Source organism: Dama dama, chromosome X, assembly GCF_033118175.1.
Source record: "Dama dama isolate Ldn47 chromosome X, ASM3311817v1, whole genome shotgun sequence".
In the NCBI taxonomy this organism is placed as follows: Eukaryota; Metazoa; Chordata; class Mammalia; order Artiodactyla; family Cervidae; genus Dama; species Dama dama.
In genome coordinates, this window is record NC_083714.1 from 129,970,445 (window position 1) to 129,991,256 (window position 20,812).

General features: G+C 36.3%; 1 protein-coding gene and 1 non-coding gene across 5 annotated transcripts in view; one reads left to right on the forward strand and one right to left on the reverse strand.

The window, feature by feature from the left end:
- Positions 1-17,487, forward strand: part of KLHL15 (kelch like family member 15) — a 33,512-nt gene extending 16,025 nt beyond the window's left edge. For all 4 annotated transcript variants that reach the window (XM_061135841.1, XM_061135842.1, XM_061135840.1 and 1 more), the window contains one exon: positions 12,137-17,487. In XM_061135841.1, coding sequence (XP_060991824.1) covers positions 12,137-13,246 — 1,110 coding nt within the window. In that variant the 3' untranslated portion in view covers positions 13,247-17,487. The remainder of the gene's footprint in view (positions 1-12,136) is intronic.
- On the reverse strand, positions 4,655-4,727 carry TRNAE-UUC (transfer RNA glutamic acid (anticodon UUC)). Its single transcript has one exon. It is a non-coding gene; the product is annotated as a tRNA-Glu (tRNA).
- Positions 17,488-20,812: the final 3,325 nt, after the last annotated feature.

Here is a 20,812-nt window from a genome sequence, read left to right on the forward strand (position 1 = left end):
ATGGATTTACATGTATTCCCCATCCCGATCCCCCCTCCCACCTCCCTCTCTACTCAGTCACTCTGGGTCTTCCCAGTGCACCAGGCACAAGCAATTGTCTCATGCATCCAACCTGGGCTGGTGATTTTTAATTATTCTTAATCTAAAACAGACCCCCACATTTTTTTTTTTTTTGAGAAAATCAGATTAGCAATTATCTTAGTGTGTCCCCACATTCTGGATTTATCAGATTTCCTTATGTTGGTGTTAACTTAGTTGCTCTCTTCCTTATATTTCCTATTAACACATCTAACATCCTGTATTTTCAGGAACAGCTACAGGAAAATATTGTTGTAATGCCAGAGAAAGTCTTAGAAAACCACTTGGCAGCTCTGATCAAACTTACAGTTTACCATTCTTTTTTGTATTAGGAGGCTAAGTAGCCCCAAATCTTCGAGGACTTCATTCACATTATTTTGGGTTAGGTTTCTTTTACATTCATAAAGTTCCCCTCCCTTTAAAAAATTTGGAACTCTTCCATTCAATTTATAGAAACTGAAACTAGCTAAAGTGTCAAAATTAAAAGATTATTCTTTCTTACTTAAAAAAAGTTGTATATTTATAACTGTAGAACTGCTCTGTTCAGTACAGTCACTGCTTGTGGCTTTTTGAATACTTGAAATGTGATACATATGATTTGAGATTTCAAAGATTAAAAGATGACAAAAAGGATATAAATTACCTAATTACTAACTTTTATATTTTGGATATTTTGGATATATTGGGTTAAACAAAATACATTATTAAGGTCAATTTTACCTTTTTACTTAAAATATGGCTGATAGAAAGTATGAAATTATATCTCTGACTCACATTTGTGACTCAGATTATCTTTCTGTTTCACTGAGCTGCTCTAGAAGTTCAAGGAGTTAAGTTGTGCTTTAGAAACTCTAAAGATGCATACATTAAACAGTCTTTCTCACATATATAACCCCTCTCCTGGAGTTTTAGCCTTTAGAAATGTTCTGTTAGGTTTAGTGTTCAATTAACAGATAACTTACCTTAGCTAATTACTCTGTGGAGTGGCTGATGAAGATAGCTTGAGAATAGCATCTCTTTGTCTGAATCCTTTCCCTGGCCTCAGGACAATTCAAAAGTGATTGAACAGAACTTGGTGAAGGAATCTTGAGAGATTTTAATTCTTCCTTTGGTAGTAACGATCAGATCTTAGCAGTGGCTTGATCAGATCTGAGTAGTGGCTTTGTAAGGGGTCATTCTGCCTCTCCCCAAGGAAGAGCCCCCACTGATTCCAGGTTCCTGGATCATGCCCTCTGGATCTGCCGAAGTCTTTAGATTTATTCTTTTCCCCTAGTCCTCTACTAGAATTTCTCCCCAGCTGAAAACAAACTGTCTTAAACTTCTGTACTGAATACTCTGGGATAGGATCTTCACCCAAGAGACCAAGACTCCCAGATTTCCACACCAAGTTCCATCTAGGCAGTGATTCTCCTAATCTGAACACCTAACACATACATGCCAGGCCATGCACTGAGTGCTCTACACATAGGCAAAGTCAATAGGTTCTCTCTGTTTTGTAGCTAGGAAAACAGGCTCAGAATGGTCTGGGAGTCTTATCCAAGAGTAGGCGCTCTGTCCAGACTTATCCAGACAGACCCAGGTCTGCTTGCTTCTCAGTTGGAGCTGCCAGAGTTGGGAGAGGAGAGGATTCTGCGGTGCAGGAAGCACGCAGTTAACTCTGTGGCCCTGCTTGGGTGGCTTAGAAGTTGGTACAGAGTTGTCAAAATCCCAACATATTTGCATGAAGGAAACATAGCCTAACAATTTTAATGGCACTGAAAAAAAGTATAAGATACGGGAATAAGATATGAAAGCACAATTCTGGAGTTTTTACTGTATAATCAAAGAAACCTGAAAATAAATTTAAGGATCTTGTCCTTTTGATATAGTTGTTTAGGAGTTCTTATGATTTGTTTTATCTATAGTGGATTCCCAGTTTTAATACTAGACATCAATTTCAGTTTTTACATAATGCAAATATCTGTAGCATATATTTTTGCTAACGGTCTTTGCATCTGGAGAGATTAGGCCTGACATTTGTCATTCTGAATTTCAGTGATGTGCAGATTTAAATAGTTTTAAACTTTGTTCTCTTTGGTCTTTCAGTTTTTAAAAAACAATTATTAGTTTATCAAAAACATTTTATGAAGTGAACGTATATTTGGCAAAAGGCACATATACTGTTTTGTACAGAAAAGATCTTTTTAGCAAATTTGTTAGTCATTAAAATACCCATATGTTGATTTATCTTCCATATCATAAATATGCATAAAGTAAGATTTAGCATACCAATGATGTCCTTAGAAATTGTATTAATCATAATCATAATCTTAAAATTTTTCAGAAGAAAATATTTTTGAAGGAATCAGGTTATATAGATGAATTCTGCTTTATTTCAAATGTTTCATAAAGTAGTTTATGATATTCAGATACTCTAATGTGCTTTTTCCCTCTGATCTGTTAAATGTAATTCACCATAACCCCCCAAATTGAGTTTATATAAACTTTTGAAGAGCAAAACTAATGTTTTAATGAGAAAAGAGGTTAATTCTCCTTCACTGAGAATATATTTGGATTTAACAAATCATATCTACATTTGATAAAATTTCTTATAAGGATATTTACAGCCTTAAGATAATTTTGATAGTCCATTAAGAGATAAATTCATTACTAGTGAATATTAATCCTAGGATCAGAGTGAAATTTTATGCTTAGAAAGGCTAACACTTTTTTTAAAATGTCTTTTACTTAAGGAGCAGAATGTGTGACTTTAAAAGCTACACTATAAAATGCGGATAAGGTGTCCTGGACTTACCTTGAAACTGATAGAATTTAAGTATTACAAGTTTACCTTACTAAGACCCTTTTAGTACCTTCCTAAGAACATGGTAGCTCGCAGAACTGGTCTTCACAAAGCACTGATAATCTTCCAAATATTTCTCTATCAGCGTAGTTGGCTTATATAGCATTAACAATGGACTGTGACACATAAGGAAACTTATTCATGTGTCATGCTTGGGTGGTGTGATATTCTGGTTAATTGAGGCACAACACATTTGATCGATGATATAGATTAATTCTACTTTATTCCGTTTGCTTTTTAGCAAGGACACATCTATAAAAAGTGTAGGTGGTATGCACCCTTCAGAATTCTTTCATTTAGGCACTGTAAAATGTTTTGACTAATCTCACACTTGACCAATCCAAAATTTCTGTCCAGAAACCAAACCAATAACTCTAGTGTTACCACAGTTTGCCCCAAAATTCAAAAAAAGTAATTACTTCTAATGAGTTAAGCTACAATCAGACAAATCTAGAGGAAAAATAAATTTCCCTCTAACCTTCACAGTTTTAAGAAACAAGCAGTGCTGTATTTGACAGTAAACATATTTTAAAAAGATAATAACCTGGATTTCAAATGTGAACTCTGATTAGAATTTCTAATAAGCTTGTGTTGTTTTTGAAAAAGTTTAAAATCCCCTTCATAAATTAACAGGACTTATATAGCTATAAACTTGAAATTACTTAACAATCAGCTCACTTGCCCCTTGGAGTAAAAGCACAAGATTAGCAGGTTTTTGTTTGAAACTAGGTCAATGGGTTAAGCATACTTTTCAGATAATTTAAAATCTTTTTCTACATGTTTCCTTTTTGCTGACCTCTCCCTTCCAGCCCCTTGGACTGGGATGATTGTAATTAATACGTGTACAGTTCTTTAAAACTCACCCAGGGTATTTTTCTCAAGTCTTCTGCCCTTTGTGTATAGATAGGAATGTTCTTATTTTCCACCTTTGATTTGCATTCACTCCAGGTTCAGGTTCCTGGAGAGTGCTGGTAGTCTAGGTTTTGACTGCTGTTCATCCCGTGAAAAAGACTATCTTAAGCTGACAGGAACCTACTAAAATTGGAGTTAAAAAATTCAACCTTACGTGCTGATTTTCCTTTTAAATAAAAGGGAGATGAAAACAAAAGCACAGAATTGGAAATTAACTGTAGTAAAAGGAAGGGAAGACATGTAATGGGGATAGCAATGTTTACCTGTAAAAGGAGAAAAAATTTTTAATGGGAAAAATTAAGGGGAAGAAAACATGATAAACAGAAATCTAAAAGGATCAGAGAAGTCAGAAAGTGACTGGAGAAAAAGTTAGGAGCAGGAAAGGAAACACAGGGGCTTATTAAGATTTTAGGCTTTAAAGTTTTAATTCTCAAATGTAATACTTACCCAGAAAATGTTCTGTGTCATAGGTAAGCCTTGCTCATTCAGAGGTTAGTTTTAGGATTAAACTTTTGACTTTGCTTCTGCTCTTCCATATTTATAAATAAGATATTTACGTAGTTGAGTGTATTTCCATAAATAGGAGAAAAGTGTGTAAAAAAGTTTCGAATTATAGAACTTAGTTGTATTCTCTAAATATTAGTATAAGCAAATGATAAGATGTTCTTAAGTCTTTCAAAATTTTCTACCTTTAGGCTTGTGTACTCTAATTTCTAGTGGTGCTCTATTACTATTGCATCAAAATTGGAAGGAAATTAAACTTTCTAAGCACATTTATTTATTTATTTATTTGGCCACACAGTGGGGCTTGTGGGATCTTAGTTCCCTGACTAGGGATTGATCCTAGGCCCTTGGCGGCGAAAGCTCCAAGTCCTCACAACTGGACCACCAGGGAGTTCCGTAAGCACATTTATTTATAATTGATTTTTTTGGAGTATAGTTGATTTACAGTGTTGTATTAGTTTCTGCTGTATAGCTAAATGAATCAGTTATACATATTCATGTATCCACTCCTTTTTAGATTCTTTTCCCATATAGGTCATTATAGAGTATTGAGTAGAGTTCCCTGTGCTATAGTGTGTATATGTCAATCCCAATGTCCCAGTTTATTGCCCATCTATCCTCTTGGTAACCATAATGTGTTTTCTACATGTGAAAAACATTTATTTTTGAGTTAAACATTTTTCACTGTATAGAAAAGTTGAGCAGATAAGAGGACTCACCAGATTGTGCTGAAACTCTTATTAGAATATTGTCCTCAGGGCGTCCTCTCCCTTGCTCCCATTTGCCCTGGTCGCTTGCCTTCTGAAGCTCTGTCAATATTTTAGACTCTGCTTGGAGAAGACAGGATGGGTAAATCCTTTTTAAAATTTGCCTTTACCATTTGGCATTTGACTGCAATTATAGTATTACTAAGAGGATTTGTGCTTAGCAGGAACTGATATTTTTAAAATAGCCTTATCCCTGGTCATTATTCAGTTTTTCAGGACAAAGGGATTAATTAAAGGCCTTATGTAGCTAGCTTTTTTGTGATGATTTTGTTTCACATAAATCAGGATCAACCTCAGTTCTGAGCATGATTTTATAAGTAGACTTCTGATATCAGGATAGATGCTTTTGCAGTATAACATATAAAGATTTCCACATTTTACTGAATATAAAAATCAATATCAAATGTAGCTGTGGTTCCCAAAGACATAATTTGTTTTCCCACTAAAGTTCCATGACAGTCACTGCTTTATTTCTGGGTATTTGAGAACACTGGATCATGTAGGAAGGATGATAAAACTGACAGCTAGGACTCAATCTTCCTTCCACATGACACCTTATACTCATCATTCCAAAAATTAGGTTAGTAGTTGTGAATGTGGGAAGGGCCGGAGAGCTGTCTGTTCATGCAGCGTACTCCTTTGTATAATGGGAAAACACCTAAACTGGAGGTTTGTCCATGGTCACACAGTGGCCTGTGCGCAGTGTCAAGTCTTAGACCTGGGATCTTGAGTTCAGAGATTATTCTAACCGTCAGTCCCCACCCCTTCTACCTCCCCACAGCTGGATAAACTAATAAAAGACATTTTGTTTTGATTTAGTATAAGTGTATTGGGCATTTAAAAAATCCTTTCGGAAGGTGAAACAGCTGATAATACCTTAAATTAGTTGGCTGAAAATGTAAAATAATTTTTTAGACTGTACCCCTTTTTAGTAGATATTTTTAAATTGTAGATTTTTAATTAAAAAAATAGTAAGCTCTATGGAAATGCCTGTTTTAATTGTATTGCCTGTTTCATTTTAATTCTTTCAAAATTAAGAATAGTATAAACAAATTACCTTTAAAAGTTAAAAATTTAATAAGTGGATTATACAACATTTTGACAGTGCGGGGAGAATCATGGAATTTTTACCCAGTGGTAATGGCTAGCTAATAATTCTTTGACTTAATAAATATATTTCTAGGAACCACATTTAAAATTATTAATTTCTCACATTTTCTCTATGTGCATGCACACAATTACATTAAACTAAAAGATTATTAGAGGAGGAAATGGCCAATTTAAAAATTTTAGATCACTGTTTTTAAGAGGTAATAAATACTTTCACTTCACAATGCTTTTCATAATACAATTTTTAAAGTATCAAAGCACGAAAAGTGATAAAATATTCTTTCCAAGTTTCAAAATAAGACAGCTTTTTAAATCCTAGAAAGAATAAGGAAAGTAGTTCAGAACATGAAAGAAGTGTCGTCCTTCCCATATTCTTTCTTTTGAGAGCCACTGATATATACAGATAGGTAAACTGTTACATGAGGAGCCAATGATGAGAGAAATGCTTTCTCTGTGAAAAAGTGAGCCACACATTTCTTTTTGAATAGTCCCCTTCATTAATGCATTTTGAGTGATTGCATTCATGGAGAAGGTTTCGGCCCTACGCTTTCTGTTCTAAAGCGGAGTATCTGTAATTACTTTGTCTAGGATTATCAGTGAGGCATTAATTTCCTGTTTCTGCCATGAAAGGAGAAGCTAGTTATGTTTATGGATTTTGTGTGGTTTTAGAGTAAAATTGCAGCGATAAGTAGCCCAGAGAAAAGGGCAAGGTAGATCTAGAACTTCTAGCCTTGGCAGAGAGAAATATGAGCTAAACTTGTTCGGTTAGAAGATCTCTTACGGTATAACAGCTATCTCAAAAGGCACAACTTCCAGTGTGGTGGACTTAGAGGTAGAGCAAATCGGGTAAAGGTGTAACTTTGACTGGGACTTCAACATAGTGCTCAAGTGGTGCTTGTAAACCCATTGGAACCCAGATATCAAAGGAGCACTATAGAATGAATAGGGAGAGAACAAAGGGGCCAGAAGAGTGGGTATAAACAAAGAAAGACTCAGAAATAGACTGTAGGAAGCCATTAAGCTGGTCCCGTTCGATGTGATCTGCAAGAACCTGGGGTTGGAAGGTGGAATGCCATTACAGGCCATGGTGCCTAGTCCTCATGAGACACTGGATGGGTGGTCACACCTGAAGTTCCTTCAGTGGCAGTATGCTTAGACTCAGAGGTATACTGCTCTTGACTTTGGGAACATGCACCTGTATCCTTTTTACTAGAGCCCCTGTGAAAAGCAAAGTCCCTCACGAGCTTATTAGTAAGTATCTGTTGTATACATATTAAGTACATTTTCCTCCTGCATAGACTGCTGACTGTGAGTCCATTTTTTTTTTTTTGAGAATATTATGTATACAGCTCTGCAGGTTTTGTCATTTGACATTTTAAATGTCTGTGTTACTGCATATGGATTAATCTCATTCTTTTCGATTGCATATGTTATATATCAGAGTTTGTTCAGTCAGTTTCATATTGATATGTGAGTTATGCCCAGTTTTTGTGCTCTTACAAATAATAATGCAGTGAACATCCATTAAATTGTCAGTCCTGATTACAAAGCTCCTCCTTATTTTGGCCTAAAATCTTTCTTTTAGCTTCTACTTACTGGTCTTGAAAACAGGTGCCATTTTTCTCCTGCGTCTTCTCTTGAATTGAAACATTCCTAGTCTGACCACTCTTCCTATGATTTGGATCCCTTTGCTGTCTTCTGGACATGATCCACTTTGTCATCTAAAGTACAGTGGTAAAAAATAAATAAATAAAGTACAGTGGTGGAATTGAGCACTGTCTTAGTTGTGGTTCCACCTGAGCAGATAGGGTAGGGTTGTCTGTTCTTTTAATTTGGTCCACAATTTTATTAGTTCTGAAGACTGTCATATCACATTTTTGGTTCGTAGTGAGGGTAGAGTCAGTTAAAAGCTTTACGTTTGAAGTTTGTGGATCCCTGGAGCATTTGATAAAAGCTGTGGACTTCCCACCTCCCACCCTAAATGCATTAACACAGTCATTGTTGGAACTTCAGGTGTTTCATGGGTCCCTAGTGTTTCTGTTTTCTTTATGATTAGGCTTTGTTGATTACTTTGCCAAAGTCATAAGTTCTCTCATTCTCTATCAGTGTTGTTACAGCATCAAAATTTAAACCAGAAATAGTCAGTCTGGGCATTACTTGGTGAGTCTGTGTTGCCTCCTGGCTTGTAGTGCTTTCTTATATGCAAGTGCTAACAGTTTTTCACAGTTCAGGATCAGCCTCTAGCTAACCGGTCTATAGTTCGGAGATCTGTCTGGTTTCTAGTCCTCTCCTATTTTTCATGATTCCACACAGATTACAGAAAGCAATTAAGCAGCCTTATCTGCAAAGCCTCCTAGGATCCCAGGACGTGACTTGAGAGATCAAATGACTTGAACTCGGTGAGAATATCTAGCTGGTTTTTCTTTTTTTCTCAGCCATCTTGGATTTAAGTTTCTTCTTAGTCATTATGTTTGATCTTCAGATTGAAAAGAATATTCTTAGCCGAGAATGGAAATAAGATAGGAGGCTCTTTCTCTTTATCTTTGTAAATATTACATTAACCATGTCACCCAGGGAGGAATTCACTTTTTTCTCTACTTTTTTTTTTTACTTTGGCCTCTAAAATGCCATTTATTCACGATCTGGCACTTTGTAAAGCCACAGTTCATCTTTAGGCTTTAGCTTTGTTCACAATATTCTTAAAGCTCCATTTCATTGTTCATAATACTTGGTTTATATGCCTGTTTTTTTTTTTTTTTTTACCATCTGTTGTAAATGGTTTTTTAACATCTGAATTCCAGAAAGCTCTCTGTGCAGCACATCAGATTTTTTAAATGCTTTCCCCTTTTCTTCCCCTCATCAGTGTGTTTTGCAGTTATGCAGTCAGCATTATTACTTTTGAGAGCCTCCAAGCTTTCTCAAGCTTCCTTACACAGTTTCTGATCTTGGAATTGATCCTAATTTTCCTTTGAAAATCTTGAAATCTGACTATGCAATATGGGCAGCATTCCCCTTCCTTTTCTTTCTTGATCTCCAGACAATACGGCTGCTTCCTTTAAAGCTTCCTCCTACTTGCATGTCACCAGTCATGCTTTCCTGGTGAAGATTAGGTACAAAGTATCAGTTTTTCTAATTTCTCCTCCAGTTTCTGGAAGACTGAATTTTTACACAAACCAAAAGCACATCATCAGATGCACTAATGTAGACTGAGTGATACTTAAACAGATGTCCCCTGGTCAGTAATAATAGCTAATAGCAGCTGTAATGTTTTCTACACAGCCACGTGACAGGCACCATACTAAGTACTTTCCACATAGGATTATCTTGCCCATCTTCTACCTTAGGGTTATGAGGTTTAGGTGACATTGTTGTCCCAATAATACAGACGAGGAAATAGGCTTAAGAATGTTGAGTCACTTGCCCAAAATCACACAGCTTGTGAGTGGGAAAGTCAGATATTTCCTAAGTCAAATTCTTAATCACCCTACTGGGCTGTTTGATGAGGTTCTTAATTATTATGCTGATTCTATTACTTTAAAACCTGTGTAACTGTCAGTCTACTGGCTGTGCACAGTAGGCACTTAAATATTTAATTTGAGATTTATGTTTCTTGTTGATTTCCAGGATATTGCCTTTTAGCTCTTAGAAATCAATAAGAAAAAGATGAGAAAAATAGGTGAGGCACACTATTAGTTCATAGAAGAAATGAATGGAAAATGAAGATTTGAAAAGATGTCTCTTTTTTACTAATCAGACATTTATGATGGTTTTAGGAGACCAATTGTTTGAATGACAAGATTCTGTAAATGTGACACATGAAAAAGAATGCAAAAATCTGGAATACCAGAAATAATCACTTTTAACACAAGCAAACATATACAAAATTTTATTTAATTGGGATACCAGAGTACTATTGCCTTTTAGAAAATATATTGTGATCACTCCATGGTAACAAATAGTCTGTTTTAACTGTTTATATGTGAAGTAAAAGTAGTAGAGGATAAGACCTCAGATCTTAATCATTTTTCTCTTTACTGAAATTGTTTACCATTATTATTTACTATCTTTTCTCTTAGAGGGACCATTAGACTAATTCATTGAAACATATTAAGTGTTTTTTTTAATTTAATAAGTATGTCATTTAAAGAGTTTTCTAAAGAGTGATGGAAGCAGTGTTATAATATACTAGAAATTGAGCCTTGGAATAAGACTGTCCTGGTTGAAGGTTCAGCTCCCAGCTCTACTAGTTTTAGTCATGTAAATAATTTGGGCAAGTCACTTAACATTCTCAGCATCAGTTTTCTCACTAGGAGAATGGTTACCACTTTCTCAGAGGATGAATAATTTAACATGAGATGCACACATAAAGCACCTGTTTCTGCAGTAATGTCAGTTTTCTCTGTTTTACAAAGACATGGAGTTCTCGATCTTTTTTGTGCCATTTACCCCTTGGCTAGTCTGGCAAGACCCATGGAAGGACCCTTCCCCCTCAGAATAGTGATTTTAAGTACATAAAATGCTTAGGATTACAAAGGAAGCCAACTATATTGAAATACAGTTATCAAAATACTTCAAGTAAACATCTGTAGTGCTTTCTGTTTCAGATATGTTTTTTTGGACTATGGTGGGAAGTGAATGAGAAAGAAAGAAGGGAAGAGAAAGGAGAGATGCAAAGAAGGAAAGCAAGTTCATAAATACATATGCCTGGTTTTGACTCCCTCCCAAGCTGTCATCCCAGATTTTCAACAGGCTCCTAGACATTTCTACCTCAGCATCCTACTAGCAATTCACATTCATCACCAGTGAAGTTGAATGCCTCTCCCAAACCATCTTCCTTGTTTCCCTTATCAGTACCACTCTCCCTATCACCTACTTCTAAATCCTCAAATCACATTTGAGTCCTGTTTCTTCATCTTATCTCTACTTCAAATCAGCCACGAACTTCTGTCAATTTTTTCTCCACAGTGTCTAATTCTACCATCCAAATCCTAACCCTCTTACCTCATCCTTGTCATTATGATACAGGCTCTTTCTGCTTGGCTTCCAACTTCCTACCTCTTTCACAAAATATCCCCTGAATGTTTTGGACCAGTTTGATATTTTCTTTATCTAAAGTTCTATAGCACTCACAGATGTGCTATACAGCTTCATACTTAACTGTCAATTGCCTCATTTGCTTAAAACTGGTAGATGTGTATTTTTTTTATTTCCCCAAATATATTCTAAGTTCTTTGAGTGAATGAACCACATCTTCTGCTTTTTAAAAAAAATCTCCCCACAGTAGTTAGCATAATACTTAAAAGTTTCATAAGATCTTAGCAATCATAATTAGGTAGTTCCAACTCCAAAAACAAAGGAAAAAGTTTGACCTTTTGTTGTCAACTGAACTATTACTGTAGGAGTTGGTGATACTAGACCAAAATTTTATGTCTAAAACTGACTGAGAATTTTTTTGTGTCTTTAAATTTTTACCAACTCACTACAAACAAGCTCACACCAAACAACATAATTCCTTAGATTATTCAGTCATGGTTGTTCTTACAGTGTTCCTTATGGTTAAGAAAACCATGGCCAAGGTTTCCTCTGCTGTGAAACCTCTGCTTGTCCTTCTATAGCCACCACTTGTAGCCTAGGGCCTGATATAGACTAATAACATTTTGTTAGAGGAATTTAGCTTGTGTCTAGAGAATAACTTGTTTACTTGAAAAAGATTGGGAATGTGCATTAATTACTGCAAATACAAATTACAAAAACAAATATAAGAGATTTGTTAAAAAGAAAGTGTATGATCTTAACAGGAAATCAGTTTTAGGAAAGTAGCTTAAAATCAAAAGCTAATCTTAGTGGGCTTTGATATTTTGCCATTGATGTTCTTTTCTCTCTCTTTTTTTTTTTTGTTAAATTCTTTTACTTGTATTCTTAGGTTAAGACATCAGAATTTTACAGATACTCTCGACAGCTGCGCTATGAAGTTGAGCAAGCATTGAATTACTTTCAGAACATTCACCAGCAGCCTCTGTTGGATATGAAATCAAGCCGCATCCGCTCTGCCAAACCCCAAACTACAGTATTCCGAGGCATGATTGGACATAGCATGGTTAACAGTAAAATACTTCTCTTAAAGAAACCAAGAGTCTGGTGGGAACTAGAGGGCCCACAAGTACCTCTGCGTCCGGACTGCCTTGCTATCGTCAATAACTTCGTGTTCTTGTTGGGCGGGGAAGAGCTGGGCCCAGATGGCGAATTCCATGCTTCTTCCAAAGTGTTTAGATATGACCCAAGACAAAACTCTTGGCTCCGAATGGCAGACATGTCTGTGCCACGTTCAGAATTCGCAGTTGGTGTTATTGGGAAGTTTATTTACGCTGTAGCAGGCAGAACCAGAGATGAGACTTTCTATTCAACTGAGAGATATGACATCACCAATGATAAATGGGAATTTGTGGATCCTTATCCAGTTAACAAATATGGACATGAGGGGACAGTGCTCAATAACAAGTTGTTTATCACTGGTGGAATCACCTCATCTTCCACCTCCAAGCAAGTATGCGTGTTTGACCCCAGTAAAGAAGGGACCATAGAACAGCGGACCAGGAGAACGCAAGTAGTTACCAACTGTTGGGAGAATAAGAGCAAAATGAATTATGCCAGATGCTTTCACAAGATGATTTCATACAATGGCAAGCTTTATGTCTTCGGTGGTGTCTGTGTGATCTTGAGAGCCTCTTTTGAGTCTCAGGGATGCCCTTCCACAGAAGTGTACAACCCAGAGACTGATCAGTGGACCATCTTGGCATCCATGCCAATTGGTAGAAGTGGCCATGGTGTGACTGTGCTGGACAGACAAATAATGGTTCTTGGAGGCCTTTGCTACAACGGTCATTACAGCGATTCTATTCTCACCTTTGATCCGGATGAAAACAAGTGGAAGGAAGATGAGTACCCGCGGATGCCCTGCAAGCTGGATGGTTTACAAGTATGCAACCTGCATTTTCCAGAATATATTCTGGATGAGGTCAGACGTTGCAACTGATGACATCTTTCTCCCTTCAAAAAAGCCAAACAAAATCCATTTGCGACAGAGTAGTTAATTAAAAAACATAAGAAAAACCTCACCAGTTTTACTCTCAAAGCCATTGGTCTAATATCGTAAAAATGTTTTCATTCTGTGCTAGCATCCTTTTTTTTTCTTTTTAGTGGCCTCAAACTCATGCAATAAGTCAGTTGTAAGCGCTAGCTCTTGAAACTACTTCCAGAAGCAGTTTAATAGAACAATTCACTTATCTGGGAAGTTGATGTTATGCTTTAAACATTTCTTTCAAATGTCAGTGTAGGAGTCATGCATCTTCTAAGAGAAGACCTGATAAGTGTCACTGGATGTAATTTCAGTTCCTATCTCTAGCTGAAATCTTTTTGAACATTTATTTCAGTGTATTTCAGTCTGTTAGACTTTTTGATTTTATTATTTAAGTTTAAAACTCTTGACCTTTTTGCATGGCTTTTTGCTGAAAACGCAAAAGTATAAATTTTCTACAAGATTAACTTTTTTATATTCAGAACACTATTTCTAAGCTGCCTTCTCTTATCTGCATTGTGTTAGTGAAAGCATATCCATACTTGCTTACATCTTATGAATATATAAGGCACATCCCCTTTTATGCGTGGTTAGGATTCTATATTTTTAAGCTAGTGCACTTGCACACACGGTTTGCCATACGTGTTGTATTTTAGATGTAACGTCTTTTCATGTATTAACATTTTTAGAAAGATAATAACTGGAGTCCTCGTTTCGTATCAGAGTAGCCTGTCTTCAGTCCATACTGATTCAGTAATATTCAAACTCCTTATATTCCTGAAACGTATGGTTTTATGAAAGCTAACATTTTATGTTTTACTTTCAAAAGTAAACATTAGTGTTCCTTATCGATGTATGTCTTCTTTTTGAAAATGTTTTTCTTTGCAGTCTGTTTAATGTTACCCTGTTTTTAGTGAGAATTGGAGTGGTATGTGACAAGGCCTGGCCCTGCAGCGTGCAAGCACTTTTAAAGAGAACTTAGGTAATACCAGACTCCTAAATAAAGGTCACTTCAAAGTAAGTGCAACTCCCATTCTTTGCATTCAATAAGGCTGCTGCATCTGTTATTGAATGGAAAGTAGCAACTTGTGGAAAATTTGAGCTCAGTTTTGACTTAGAGGTAAGGAATAGAATTATAATCTTAACTGGTCATATCTTCTTGTTTATTTAGTACAAAATATTTAGCGGCACTGGGGATGTAAGCCCTCAGCTTTTATTTACTGAAAGCTACTAGCATGAAGGATAGTAACCTCCAAGTTCAGAGTGGATCAAGAATAACTGTTCAGAATCATGGATCAAGAATAACTGTTCAGAATCATGGATCAAGAATAACTGTTTGAAATCACGGATCAAGATAACTGTTCAAAATCATTCTTAAGTGTTTTAGGATTAGCCGCACCTTTCAACTCAAAGGAAAAACATAGTTGTCAAAATTAAGCAAGAATAACCAGGGAGTGGATCATTCAAATTGATGCCATTTTATCCTGAGTAGAGTCTATATCTGATACTACGCTGGCAAAACTTGCCAGATCTTAGATGTTGGTGCAATATTGCAATGCCTTCTATACGGCTGTTGTAAAAAGTTTCGAGTTTCACTTTTTTTTTCTTTCTTTCTTTCTTTCTTTTTTTTTTTTTTGCTGCTGCCACCACTGAACATAAAATGGAAGCGCGAAATCATGGAAATGTGAAGACTTGTTTCATTTTTGCGATTAAAATAGACAACTGAAAAAAACCTGATTTTAAAACTCCACAGCTTGAGGCATTTGAGTTTAAGAAACAGTCAGGTACAGAAGTAGTTTTTTTTTTTAAAGCAAAACATTGGGATTGGTTTTAGAAATCAGGTTAATAATATTCTTCATGTATGAGACAGATTTTTATTAAGTGGTCCTGTCATTTAGTTTCTAAAAATTAAATTTGATACCTTGTTTCCCATGGTTATATGGGTAAAAGTCTTTTTATACATCTGAAAAATCATTTTTAATCATTGTACTTTTGAAAACTAGGAATTAGGTGAGCCATTTGATTCTGTTTCTCATGTATTAGTTGATGTAGTGTTTTATATGTGTGCTGTCTTGCTTTAAAGAAAATAACAATAATGTCTTCATTATTTTCCTCATTGTTGTCTTTTGCTGAAAAAGACTGAGACAGGGTACCCCATCAGGCTTTTACACTCCCGTGGTGGTTCTCTTTAATTGCTTAGCTATGACCTCGTAGCCCTAGTTAAAGTAAGATGGAACAAACAATTGAATATTCTTGGTCTGCATTGTAAAAGCACAAGGCCAAGATGAAAGTTCATGTTTTGGAAAATTTGTGAAATCTTAACTTGAACTAATTCTGGGTTCAGCTTCACACGTGAGTCATGTCTGACCTGATGTTAGCTGTAATCAGTTTTGAGCTTTAAGAATAGTTGTTATTGCTTGGGTTCTGAATGTATGAGAAAACTCTTCTGTTTATTTGTAGTGCTGACTTAGGTTATTTTAAATCCATGATTAACGTACATTCCCTTTTAAAATTATGGTTTAATTGCTGAAAGAGATTTATTTTTGTTATACTAGACTATGGAAAATTTTTTCATAGAATTTTTTTTGAGTTTATTTTTTGTGTGCTTCATTTGGAACCATTTTTGTTTATATACATTGTATGTGCTCAAAATATTTTTTTTTTTTATTTCAGTAAGAGATTTAAAACTACAGTGTAACACGCTGTGATCTTTGTGTGTTAATTTTCATTTTACATTTTAAATGCCAGACTTTACAAAAATGGCTGATCTTTATTAATTGCATCTTAATTAGAAACATTTGTTCTCTTCCATGTCTTTGACCTTCTAAGTTTTTATTTTAGTCTGCTTAAAGAAAATCCTTGCACTACAACCTTTTCATAAAATTCAAGATTCTCACATTGAAGGTTTTGTATTGGAAGAAATACTACTGGTTTTTAAAAAGCTAAGGCTTACTTAATAGAATTATTAGCATTTCTTGAGACAGCTTTCTGTGTCCTCATTACTCTGTGTGAGTGTTACTATAATTTGTGAAATATTGACTGAGCCCTTCACTTATCTTTTCTGAAGCAGCACCTTTGGACACCTCATTCTGGGAAGCCTGCTCAAGTTATAGTAAAGGACACACACATTTGTGTGGGGAGAAGTGGTAAAAAATGGAGAGTTGTGTCTTAATTACATGAAACTAAGCTTTAAAATATTTTATAACAAATTATTTGAGCTGCATAATCTAAACATGTCAAACGTTCAGTGGGACTATTTTTATATATGTATATGTGGTTGTAGGTCATAACATTTCAGTTTATAATATAAATTGTTATTTCAGTTTATAAGCTATCTCTCAGAAAAGACTAGCTCTTTTGAGAATACATAATTTAAAGTTTTAGAGTGAAGTAAAACACAACATAGATAATAGTGTAAATTAGATATAAATGAGGGCTATATGGCAGTAAAACTGCTAGTGCCATTTTTCCTCTTTGTCTATTACACATTTTTTATTTTATTTTTTTTGTACTCTGAACATTTTTAGGGATCATGCATTCTATCAGATTAGAGTTGGTTTGGGAATAAGTATCTTCTAAAAAGAGATTTATCTTAAAAATGAAAGTCCTGAAAAATTAGTTTATCAAGAGTTTATAAAGTCAAATATTCCATAGACATAGACTGGAATAGGTAAACTCATGAAAGTCGTATCCTTTCAGTATACCAGTATAACTTCAATATTACATGAGTAACATTGAGAGAATGCCATCAGCTTTGTTCCCCCTTAATATTGGATTTTCGTTTTACATCTTTGGGAACAACTACATTAAGAACCTTATTAATCAGTATATCAGTAAGGATTAGGTGTTTGCTTTCGGAAAGAATGTTCCAGTGAGGTGATCAGAGAGGTTATTTTCTACCTAACTTGTTTATGCCCTATACCTCTTGGGCATACTTTGTCTATAGAAGAAATATTTTGACCTTTAGGTACATTTTGGGCCAGTAGTCAAGTAATCCTAGGACTGATTTAAAAATCTTAGACTAATTTAAGGTTTGCCTTTTATACCTATTTTGAAAGCCTTTACATTTCTGTCAGGTAATTTTTCCCATGCCGTGAATATAAAACATGTTTATGCTATCCATTCTGTTTTTAAATTGAAAAAAATGTTAAAAGTGTTTATGAAGAAAAGTTTAAATAAAATATTTTCAATCTTTAAAATATACTCATCTCTTATTATTTACTATCTTGATATAATCTATCGCTTTCAAAGTCACTCATGACTTGATTAACAGTATACATTTTATTTTCCTTCAACCTGCCAGGGAAGTGCCACAAAAATGTAATTTCTACTGATGCTTTCAGCCACAGATTGAAATGAGAGCATTTGAGTGAAATTATTTACACTTACATGCAATGGAAATTTTATAATGAAGCCAAGTAATTAAAGTTCCACTAGCAGAGTTTTGCAGAATGGAAATAGCTAATAGCATTTATAAGCCCTCAAGCTTTAGTTTGGTGATTTTTTTATTTTCTTTAGCATTTTTGCTTCATTGTTCTTAAAGGCATTTCTGAAATTAGGGAACCCAGCAGAAATGAATCTGCTACAACACAAGCACTTGGGTATTTTTAGGCACATGTGTGCCTTCTTTAAAACGGACTCCTGAGAACGACAGGATTCCCTGGATCTTGGCCTCAAGCCACCTTTCTAGCCTCTTTTCTTATCACTTCCTGCACTCCTTTCTGTTGTGATCTTTGTATGTTTATTTCCAGCTTCAAATCACTTGCCTTCTTTTCCCTTTCCTGCTTGCAAAATCCATTTATTTTGCAAAGCCCCACTCAAATGCTCTTCTCTCCTACTGAAACCTGTTACTTCCATTGAATTAATTGCCTCTTCTGTACTCAACACATTTATAGCTCTTATTTCATTTTGCATACTAGTTGGGTATAATTCCTTCCACAGTTAGATCATAATCTCCTTGGATGAAGAGACTGTCTTTTATTCCTTTTTGTACCCTCATATCTAGCGTGATACTTTTTGTACATAATAGGCACTGAGCTAAGTGTTTATCGCAGCATGTGACTAATTCTACCTGAGCTGTAGACATTCAGAAGAGGGAGACAATATAGTTCCCCAAGGTTTTTGTCTGTGCTTTTTTGTCAAGTCTACTGCCTGTCCAGTTTCACCCACAGCTATGGCTTCACCTACCACTTTTATTCTAATATCTTGTAAATCTGTATTTCTCAACCGAGAAATATCTCCAACTATCTCATGAACATGTCTTACATGTTTTATAGGAATCTCAAACTGAACAATTGCAAACCTGAATGCATTATCTCCCCCGCTCCCCCTGCAAACTTGCCCCTTGTCCTGTATTCCCTGTATTATTATGTAGCTCTATCACTGCCTGAGATCGTTCCAAGTCAGAAACCTGGAATTGTCTACCCTTGCCTCTCTCCCACTTCTCCCCAACATCTTAGTTCATCTACTGTTATCACTGCCCTCACCTCCCTGTCCATACTGTCCTCCTGGAGCTTTCTCTCCAATCTTCTACCTCCACAACCCATTTTCTACTCTGCTGCCAGAGAGAGCTTTCGGAAGGTTAATCTGGTCCTGAGATTCAGCAGCATTTAATAATCCCCCTTCACCATGGGAAGAAGATCCAGACTCCCTAGCATGCCCTTCGGACCTGTTCAGTCTCTCTTGTGCCCAATACTCCAGCTATGCACGATGCTGGGAGTTCCCTGAGTATGTCATGTTTTCTTCAGCCTGTCTGCCTTCACACATGCTCTTTCCATCTTCCTTTCCTGGCTTACCCTTTCTTGGCCTTCAAGAACCAGCCCAAGCATCATGGCCTTTGTCATCTTTTTGAACTGTCCCCTATGGATACCTAGATCCTACCTTCTCTGACACTTGATTATGACTGTCTTCTTTAACTATACTCATTGAGGAAAGATTCTGTCTTTTTATCTTTATTTTCCAAGAATCTGATAATGTCTGGCACAGGGTCAGTCTTCCTTAATAAAAATAGAACCCAGAAACTTGGAAGGTCACCAATGAAATGCTCCTAGTGAGGAGGGGCAGTTTTATTAGAGAGCTTGATTGTCTGCCAAAACTGACCTCCCTGAGGAATTTCCCTCCATTCAGTTTCCACTACCACTGCTCCTATGTCTAAAAGGTGGATGCATACAGCTATACAATTGTTAACAGTTCTTCCCTTAATATCCAATATTTCTGACCCAGGGGTGTTTTGTAGATCATTAATCTCCTGAAATGCTCTGGGTAGAGGATGGGGCAAGTGTTCAGTGGTCACAATAATCTTAGGAAACACTACATTTCATCTCTCGAGAATCTCAAACAGCAAATATAAACATCTCTGAGAAGTCCTGATGTTAATTCATTTTTATTTGGTTTAGCTAGGTGTAAATTAAACATTTGACCACTGAGCTTTTTTTCATGGAATATATATGATCCATGATTGCTCTTGCAAGAGCCTGGCTAATGAGTAACTGAAAGAAAACAATCACAAAGGACCACTGATTCAGGCACTCTGGTCTACAAAGTAGGACTTGCTCCTGCAGCACCAGTTAGATTCCAGGCTTAAAGTCAACATCTTGCCAAGATGACATTACCCTGGAGATTTCACATCCCAAGGAAGGTCCCACCTTCTCCCCCCAGTAGTAAGATAAGTTTGTATAATTAATTTGTACAACTTGTGTGATTTAAGGAGCAGGACTTCCAGAATGGCCAAGTAAGGAGCTCAGCAAATCCTCTACCTAAAAAGCAATGATAAAAGTGAACAAACTCGAGACTTCCCTGAAGGTCCAGTGGTTAGGACTCTGCACTTCCAATGCAAGGGCATGGGTTCTATCCCTGGTTGGGGAATTAAGATCCCTCAAGCCGTGTGGTGTGGCCTAAATAAATAAATGAATAAATTTTAAAAAGCAAACTTGTCCAAAAAACATGTAAAGACTCTGGAAATTGACCAAAGGCATACAACAACTTGAGAAGCATTTATTTGAGAAAATGTACTGAACTTGAGGAAAGAACGGTGGGAATCTGATGTTTTAGCCTGAGGCTGTTTCCATTCCAACTCCCTGTCTTAGAACTCTGTGGCAAGGAAATTCTACCAGGGTCATCAGAGGGGGCCTGCCTTCCTTTGGAATGGAGTGTGGAGACTCCCACGTGTCATTGTGGCTAACACTGCAGCTCGCCTGAGGTCTCAGTAGTGATCGGGTTTAGCAATAGACAGTGGACAGGCCAGGAGATCTTGAGAATTAGATAGCTCCTGGTGCTCCAGGAAGCTGTGCTCATGGACAGGGCCATGTGTATCTAAGGGGAGTCCTAAGAAGGCCCTATGAAGCTACTTGTCCCTGGCTGGATGTGAGGCCTTGTAAACGCAGAAAATAAAAACTGCAGCAGACTTGGAAACTGCTCAAACTGAATGCATTCCCCAGGCCACACATAGATTGCTCAGCAAAGAGCAGAAGCCTTACTGGCTTAAGGTATTTAAGTGTAACTTCTGAGCAGTCATTGGTTGACCAC